Source organism: Hevea brasiliensis, chromosome 17 (assembly GCF_030052815.1).
Source record: "Hevea brasiliensis isolate MT/VB/25A 57/8 chromosome 17, ASM3005281v1, whole genome shotgun sequence".
NCBI lineage: Eukaryota > Viridiplantae > Streptophyta > Magnoliopsida > Malpighiales > Euphorbiaceae > Hevea > Hevea brasiliensis.
In genome coordinates, this window is record NC_079509.1 from 41,138,741 (window position 1) to 41,148,133 (window position 9,393).

Below are 9,393 nucleotides of genomic sequence, written 5' to 3' on the forward strand. Positions count from 1 at the left end.
TATGAACTTTTAAATTTTGCACAATAAAATTCATCTAACCTATAATTACTATAATTACTAGTTTTTCAGGTAAATATTGACTTGAACAGTTCTAACATAGAGTTTGTCAGTATTTCTCTTTTCTCTCTCAAGTCATGTGTAAATTGAATCATTCTCTTCTTTATAGACAAGAAAATTTTTTACGTGTAGAGAAAATAATTTTACACTTTGCATAAGAGATGAGAGAGAAATATTGATTAAGCACCATGTGGGAACTGTTGAGGTTAATTTCTAACTGGAAAATCAATAATTGAAAATTAGAGAAATTTTACTGTGTAAAATTTGAAAGTTCGGGGGGTTTTATATTACATTTTGAAGTTAAAGGGCTGTATTGTTACAACCATATAAGTTCAGGGACAGTAGTTGAAATTTATCCCTCATTTGAATCATAAAATGTCTTCACTCTTTCATTTACGCTACGATGCATTAAAATAAATTAATAACATTTTTAATAGATTAATAAAATTTGATACGTATCACATCAATTTTACAGGGAGATATTAGGTATTATATATATATGAATTTGCAAACCTTTCCTTTTTCTTTTTTTGTCTGGGGGAGAGGGGATCAAACCGGGGATGTTATCTCAGGTTCATTATGCCCTTGCCACTGGACTAAAGCTAAGCAAGCTCAAACTTTTCCTTGGGAGCTAAGGATTACGCGGATTCATATCATTTTGTATTAAAGTCTCACTTTGCACAGATTAGTGGACCATGTACAAAAGTTTTCTGATGTTCTTCAAAAGAGGTTGGGGTGAATGAATCATAATCCTGGTTGCTTTACGAGAAAGTTCAGTCTAAAGAGGTTGAGAAAAATATATTTCACATCAGTTCTATAGAGAAATTTTAAGTGTTATATATATGAATGTGCAAATATGTATATTTAACATAAAAAAAAATTACCATCTAACGTAATAGATGCGATATTTGCACTAGGATTATCAAAACCAGTAGGAAAATTTTTTAATAAAAAAAATTTATCTAAAATGTTTTTTTATTAACCTTGTAATATATTGAGCTATATATCTTCATTATAAACTCTAAGAAGCTAAGTTTTTCTTGAATAATATGATGCAATTTGTTTTATAGAAAATATTTTATTGTAAAATATTTTTTATATTTTTTAGTATTTTTAGTATTCAAGAAAATAAATCAATGGAAAACTTTTATAGTTAAAGGAAAAATTAAATCATTTTTAAGAAAAATAATTTTCTGTTTCAAAAGAGAAATATTTTAAAATTTGATAATTTTATTAAAATATAAAAATAATTATACATAAGTAACATAAACATATATAATTAATGTAACGTTATAATCAAATAATTAAAAATATTTTTATGATAAACCTTTCTTTAGAAAATAATTTTCATAAAAATATTTACATATACTAATTATTTTTCAATGACAAATTAAATAATTCTCATATAGAAATTAATTTGTTAGTATCACTGCAAATATCGAAACAAACAAAATCCGATGGCCCAACCTATTAAATACTTAATTTTACCAACTCATTTTTTTAAAGAAAAAAATTGAAATAATTATTATTTTGTTAAAGTATTTCTTAGAACCTTCTCAAGTTAAAGTTTAAGATATTTTGAAAAAATTTTAAATTATAACTTTTCACCGAATGAAAAAAATAAGTGCTCAACTGCTAATTAACCTATCAAATTTTCTTTTTTTTTTTATATATATATAACACTTTTGAAAATGTTCAATAACTCGTGGTTGTCCTAAATAGGAATGGCAATGGGCCAAATTTTTACAGGTATCTGATTTGATCAAACCCTAATATAATAAATTTGAATAATATATAATCGAAATTTGAGACGAATTCAAGTTTGAAATTTGATATCCGTGATGAGTTCAGATTAGATTTGGACTTTACATGTTGAATATCCGTTACTCGAATTCATGTATATAAATATTTAAATAAATATAAAATATATATTTTTATAATAATATTTATAAATTTTTATATATTTTATTTTATATAAAATAAAATTAAAATGTTTTATGAAATTATTAAATTTTTAAAATATAAATTATTAATAAAAATAATTTTTTTATGAAGATTTTTAATTAAAATATATATAATTAAATAAATTCGAGTATTTTTCGAATAATAATAACAATCAGATTTGAAATGGATTCGAGTTTTGAGGATATTGCCATCTCTAATCGTAAAAACTCAAATTGACTGATTTGGGTGCCGTCTAAAAAGTCTCATAGCTGTTTCCTTTCTTGAATTTGAAAATATACCCACATTTATTCAATTTTACATGCAATTCAATAAAATGCGCAAGGAATATATCAGATTTTAGGGATTTTTCATTGTGATCCGATTAAGTTGGAATTGGAGCTTTCGCCTTCACCCTCAACCAAGTCGATGTACTCACTTTTCATTGGTTAGATAAAGAAACGAGAGCTGGCTCTTAAATAATTCCACTAAACTCTTTATCTTATATGTTTTGAACGTTTTATTGGACCTCCACTTCACTTTTTTTGTATTACAAAAAATAAAATCAACTAAATAAAAAATTATTTAAGAGAATTGAAAGATGTTAAGAGAGTTGAAAGAATTAAAAAAAAAAATGTATAAAAATTATGAATTGTTTGGAAATGAAATTTGTTAAGTATTTAAAGGCAAAATTCTTTTTTATTTTTTTGCCAGCAACATAAAAAAAAAAAAAGGCCGTGATTACTTGGCACGCCACTTAGCACTCTCATACAGTGTCATCTACTTTTTTTTTTTTAAATGATAATAAATTATATTGAATCAAATTGATGAACTAACCCGTCGATTCTGATTTAGTCCAATTCAGGGGCTCCGACCGGTTCCGGTAGGTCCTAAGCCTAATCCAAATCGTAGCCAGGCCGTGGGTGACTTTTTACTCTTCTTTTCATACTTTTCCTTGGTTTTTCTTCAACTTCTTTAAAAGTGAAATACCATTTCACAAAAGCTTAAAACTCAATTGTGAAATAGCTTAGAACTCAATTTCACCTTTCTCGTTCAATTTAATTTATTTTTAAATTTTAATTTAAATTAATTTAAATTTTTTAATTTAATTCAAAAGTTAAAAAATTTAATTTCTTAATTTTTAGTTTAAATAAAAAAAATAACTTAAAATTAAGAAATTAAACTTTTTAATTTTTATTTAAATTAGAAAATAAAAAAGTTAAACTATAAATTTTAATTTTTAAACTCAATTAAATTTAAATTAAAAATTTTAAAATAATTTATAAAAAAAAAATAAAATATACGCGAAATTGAACATTTTGCCATTTCAGAACCATCTACCATAAATGGCCCACCTGACACGTATTTACCAAATTTCCAATATTTCTACAGCCATATAAGTTGAAAAAAAAATCCATTATTTTCAAAAATAGAGGTGTCCGTTAGCAGGTTACGAAAGCTGAAAAAAATGTGAAAGTGCAATGCTTGAGCAGCAAGAACTTAACATCAAAGCCAACTTCAAATCGTTAGTTGGGTGAGTTGAAGCCTCTACATCCAGACAGAGTAACCCCTCCTACTTCATTACACCACCTCCTCTCCTCTGTCAATTTTATAGCCCGATATATAGAAAAAGCCATGCCACACCAAACCATACTAGCCTTCCAGTTTTGCATTCATTAGGAGCCTCTCTCTCTCTCTCTCTCTCTCTCTCTCTCCCTCTCTCCCTCTCTCTTTCATTTTTGGTAATGAGTAGTAGTAACTTATTTTAAAATCAAAGACACAGATTGATTCCTTTTACAGCCTCCTAATAGCTTCTCCTCTCCGGATTTCTCGTTGACCATGGGACACAAATCAAGAAAATGTATATAAATCCATCAACTTCCGAGTTACAGAAAAATAACCATAAAGCAAAGAAGATTCTCATTTCAGATTTACTTTCCTGCTTTGTTGGTTCCCATACGCTGATTGATTGTGTCGGTCCAATCCATGTATGCCAATCGCAGGAGGAAGCTTTATACTTTTCTCATATTGGTTTACAGAACTCCTTCAATGCATGACTGACCTTTTTGTGCATTTTTTCCTCAAGTTCATACACTCGACCTTTAGTAACATCAACCTGTCGAGAATGAAGAGCACTATTCTTGGAATTGCAGCCTCATAGCATTCATAAATTTACTATAAGGTCTCAGTCCTAACATTATAAAGCACCCTAATCTGGCTGAAGACTAGAAACATACGAAAACAAATAAACAAATCAAGTCCAATCTCAGAATTATTAAAACTACGAAAAGTTGCTTATGTTGTAAAAATCTGGTAAGCATGTTGTATTACTCCAGGCTAGTAAGCTGTACATAAGCTCAGATACCAAACCTATTTGACAGAAAAAAAAAAAATGGAGTACCTGCCAACCATTCCCCTCATAAAACCTCCCAAAGTACTCACACACCAGCTGACACTTCATTTATGGCTGACTTGTCTCTTTTCTTTGGCAGCTCCTGCGTTTTCTGTAGAACAGCCTTATTTGGCACCAAAGCAATAAATATATTCCTATCCCTGAAGTTCTTGCTCTCCTCGGTTGCAAGCTACAAATTGCACCATCAACCGAAAGTCAGAAATGAAGACTAGAATACTTAAAATAAAATTCGTAGCCAATTTAATAAAGAAAGACCAAGTAATGAGGGAAAATGAAAATCAATGTTATACCAAATGGTTTTCAGCTTGCCTTGCATATAACTTATTTGCTGTACAACAGTTCAGTCTATTTGAAACTATGGCCTAAACAAAAAAGCCCTTCCTGTTAGCCTAACAGACTTTACATTTACCATGGTTTCTATTTGAATTAAGTTAGCTTGATATGAGTAGATATCAAACAGAGCAGGAGAGAGGGTGAAGTGCAGCAACTTTGGTAGAGCTATTTATTTATAGCTAAAAGATTTAGTTAGCGAATTTTAATCATTTGAGTTTATTGTAGTAGTCAATATTTTTCGACTCCAGCTGACGGAGCAGTTATTTCCCACCTATTCTACTTTTCCTTTTCTTTGATGTATATAAGACATTGTTATGAATCACACACACAAAAATTAAAAAACACAAAATTTACATGATTCAATGTAAGCCTACTCCACCAACAATTCCACTAGTAAAAGGAAAAATAATTACAATCACTAATTATTTTTCTAACCTACAATCACTCACAAATGCCTCACACAGCCACACAAAAACACAGATTTTCGATGGCCTTACTTTGCACGTTCTACCAATTCTTTCAAATATCATTGCAAATTCGGTGCACCGGTACCACCTTCCATATGGCCACAAGCTTCACCTTTTATAGGAGAAATTAAGTCAGCCACTACAAGTCCAATTTTAATTGGATTTGGCATATTCTTCCTTTTATGGACAAAAGTCTAATGCCTTCACAATTTGAGTTTCCATCACCAAATTTCTCCATTTTTTTTTTATTTTTAATCTAAAACTTCCTATTTAATTTTCAATCCTAATTTCAATTAAACTTGGACTCTAACAGACATGTATCTGCTGTAGCTTGATATGATGGAATGAGAATTCTCTCACTTTGCAACACTAGACCCAGCCCAGCCCACTTCAGAAACCTCTAAGAAATGCCATAATTTTTATATGGTTCTTTTTTTTTTTATCATTTTTCCTTTCGTTTGCTCTCAAAACAAGTATCATCATATCAGATTTTCAAAATATGCTGCATATCATTCTTTCTTCCTAAATTTTATAGGCCATTCAGTCATACACAAGCATAAATACAAGTCAAGAGTACCTCCCCAACATCATTCTGGAAACGTCTGATAAGCTCAATAGCAATATTTCTGAAATCATTTTCACGACCTTTCAAGTTCACTATGACCTTAACCTGAAAGGAGTACAGTATATCAAACAAAAGAAAAATTCATCCTAGATTCAGCATTTGAGCAAGCAAACATATACTAGCAATTAAAAGAAAAAATTTAACAACCTTATCGCCATCTTTTAAAAACTTCCGAGCAGCTCTCAAACGTACATCATAATCATGTTGATCAATGTTGTAACTGTTAACAAAAATTAATAAAAAAAAAAAACACATTTTTAAAGAAACAATTGAAAAATGGCTACAAAAGCTAGTCTGAGATATTTTAATACCATAGCTTTCAAACCACATGATCAAACAATTTGAAACTCATACAAAAATCCTTGGTTATCATACCAATCATGTTTCCAACATAAGCACACCAACAACGCATGCATAAAGGGCCAATCCACAATACAAAGGCTAAAGTTGCACAAGATACTCAATGTCTTGTAGCTCTATCATCAGGAATGAGAAATCAATGTTACGAGAAAAAAGAAAAACAGGAATTACAACCGGTGAAGATGAAGGACGATGTATTTGCAAACCCAAGAACCCAGTCTAGATAACCTTCATGAAACGTTTTCCAATATTGAGCTATTCACCACTCCAATGATATAAGGCATATGTAAAACATGCCATTGATTGACAATCATCCATATCTGCCCCATTATCTTTCAGATTACCACAGGGGTAAGTTGCATGCCTTGGATAATAGCAGGCATAAACTCTACATGCCTTGGAAAATTGAACAAACTTTTCAGCTTTCTCTCTACTATCATCAAGCTTCAGGCATTTAGTCACTTTGATACATCAGTTTTCAGATGGATATTTAACAGCATGCTAATCAACGTGAAAACATCCATTTGATAAGATTATGCATGACAAGGATGTCGTGTTTTTTAGCAATCAATGGAAAGCCTCAATTAATGCACTACCATAAAACAGAATTTAAAGAAACATACAGATTGAGGAATCATCAATGAGATCGTGGATAAATAGTACAAGAAATGACAGACACTGTTACTTACCCCATTTTAAGTTCCTTCAGATCCATGCGACTTGCTGACATGTAAGAGCACACTTTTGTCAGTATACAGACTTAACATACATCACGATTACATCAAGCTCTACAACATATTGCATATTTACCAGCACTTTTCTTCTGCTGTACTCTCTTCTTCTTTTGCAATTCATATCTATATTTGCTGATAAAGAAGTAAAGCAAGTATTATTGCACTTTCTAGTTGGAAAAGTAAAATGTTGCCTTGATCTGTAAAACGTGACATGCTATACCAGCTCAGCCATTTACAGTTGCTATAATACATCGATTCTATAGATTTTACACAATTATGGAAAAAAGTATATTTTTGGCTGATTAATACAAATTGCCACCATGACTGTCTTCTACGGTAGCAGCAGCAGCAAAACATAAAAGATATAAAATAATTGACTAAATAGACAAACAAACAATTTGCTTTCATGTATTATATAAAAAGAGGTGTAAAGAACTTCATACTTGTAATCCATTATTCTAACAACTGGAGGATCTGCATCTGGGGATAATATCACCTGCAAAAGTAACAGAACAAAATATTCACACAACAGAGGCTCAAAAGGTTTTCTTTTTTTAAAAAAAAAAAGAAAAAAAAAAGAACAGAACATCTGTCCTCTCTTGAATGCAGTTGCAAATATGAGTGATCCCAATTTATGAACCAAAGGGCACTGTTTACTCAGGAAAACCATTTCTTCAAAAATTCCTTTACTTTTCTAAACTTTTCCCAAACTAGAAAAAAAAAATGCTTTTTGTAATTGTCTCGAGTTACTAATGCCTCATGCAAAAGTGAAAGCAAAGAGCAAACTGTTTTGGGTGGATTGGTTGATATAAAGTGGACACTCCATATAATGCGATATAAGCACATAAAGCAACCACAATCTTACATAAACATACCAAGTTTGAAAAGCTCACTCCTTTACATAACTGAGAAGTGAACAATACATACCAAATCAAGTTCAGCATCTTCAGCCATTTGAATTGCCTCACTTTTAGGCACCACTCCAACCTACACAGACCCATACACTAAATTACCAACTAATCACATACACAACAAAAGCCAATCAAACTCTTCCCATCTGATTAATTGCTGATAGAACTGATAAATTAGGACTCCAATAAGTTCCAATTCTTCTTTCTACACATAATTTCACATTTTAAGCTACCAAATAGAAAGGAAAAAACCGAAAAAAGAGTCACCACTAACCATGTTTTGCTGCTGATCAATGAGCCTCACAGTAGATGACCTAAAAGACAAAGCAAATTCACAAAAATTATATTCAATTCATTACTTCTCGACATGGCACAAAATATACCAACTAGTAATTACCGAATGCTAGATATATCAAGAGCCTGCTCTTCGTCGGAATCACTCTGCCTTGACCGCCGAGAACCGCTGTAAGAACGTGAGCCACCGTAACGTGCGGTGACTACAGAGGTGGGGAAGGCGCATGAGAGAGAGATGAAAGAGTCGGGTTTGGAGATATTCAAGCGGAGTCCGAAGAAGTTGGAGGAGAGAGGAAGAAGAGACGACGTCGTTTTGGTGGTCGTTGGGGTAAGGATAGGGTCGAAGGGGTACCCACTGGTGCGGGCGCTGGTTAACCCAGCCATGGCTTGTTCTTGGCACTGTGCAGTGAAATGGCAGTTTGGCTTTGGCTGATAAGCGATAAGGAGAGAAATTCTTATCCAGTTTTAAAATTGTTGATCATACAATTTCTGATTTGAAGGCGTAGTTTATCTCTATGGTAATAAAAAATTATTGTTAATTAATTATTATTTAAAATATTTTTTTAGAAGTAAATAATTAACTTTTTATTTTAAAAAATTTATAAAAAAATTATTATTTAATTTATATATTTTAATAAAATTAATTATTTAATTTTTTATTTTAAAAAATAAATTATTAATTATTTCTATTTTTAATTTATTAACAAATTTTAATATTAACTTTCTTTGTTTAGTGAAATTAATTAATTAATTGGTATATAAATTATAAAAAATTAATTAATTAATTTTTATAATTTAATTTTATTAACTTTTTAATCTATCTAATTATTTATATACTTAAAATATCTTGACCCTCTCATCTCATTTGTCTGTTCCTCTTACTTTTTTTTCTCTTTACTCATATTTCTTTTCTTTCCAACCTACACCATTTTCCCTTATTTGCTTCTTTTGATAGAAAAATGGAGTACAAGTTGTTTATACAGAAAGGGTAGTTAATTCTCCTATTTTCAAGTAATTAAGATGATAATATAAAAAATTATTATTCAATAGAAAAAATACAAAAAATGATACTTATTGAATTGACTAAAAAAACTTAAAATGCTAAAAAAAATTTCAAATTCAGATTTAGTTAACATACAGCAAAATTTTCGTTTATATTCAGGAATATATTTTCAAAATATTGTATTTTTAAGAATATATAAATTAATTAATTAATTTTATTAAATAAAAATAATTAAATATTAGTTTTTTTTTTCAA

The 9,393-nt window shown here is 30.0% G+C and overlaps 1 protein-coding gene across 2 annotated transcripts; it reads right to left on the reverse strand.

Moving 5' to 3' along the window:
- Window positions 1-3,458: 3,458 nt before the first annotated feature.
- LOC110671212 (translation initiation factor IF3-4, chloroplastic) lies at window positions 3,459-8,614 on the reverse strand. 2 transcript variants are annotated; one of them, XM_021833618.2, is made up of 11 exons: window positions 8,239-8,614; window positions 8,116-8,155; window positions 7,858-7,917; window positions 7,374-7,426; window positions 7,007-7,062; window positions 6,886-6,919; window positions 5,984-6,056; window positions 5,789-5,881; window positions 4,702-4,773; window positions 4,400-4,580; window positions 3,459-4,114 (listed from the first exon to the last, which is right to left on the reverse strand). In XM_021833618.2, exons 1-10 carry the CDS (start codon window positions 8,517-8,519, stop codon window positions 4,437-4,439), a joined length of 906 nt encoding a protein of 301 aa, XP_021689310.2. In that variant the 5' UTR covers window positions 8,520-8,614; the 3' UTR covers window positions 3,459-4,114; window positions 4,400-4,436. The 2 variants fall into 2 exon arrangements, with proteins under 2 accessions (XP_021689310.2, XP_021689311.2); XM_021833619.2 differs by lacking the exon at window positions 4,702-4,773 and having other exon boundaries at window positions 8,239-8,611.
- Window positions 8,615-9,393: the final 779 nt, after the last annotated feature.

Coding starts and splice junctions, on each gene's coding strand:
- LOC110671212 (XM_021833618.2), bottom strand. CDS start 8,519: ATGGCTGGGTTAACCAGCGCCCGCACCAGTGGGTACCCCTTCGACCCT. Junction 6,920..7,006: donor ACAGCAGAAGAAAAGTGCTG/GTAAATATGCAA, acceptor CTTACATGTCAG/CAAGTCGCATGGATCTGAAG. Junction 4,581..4,701: donor GGCAAGCTGAAAACCATTTG/GTATAACATTGA, acceptor TGCAATTTGTAG/CTTGCAACCGAGGAGAGCAA.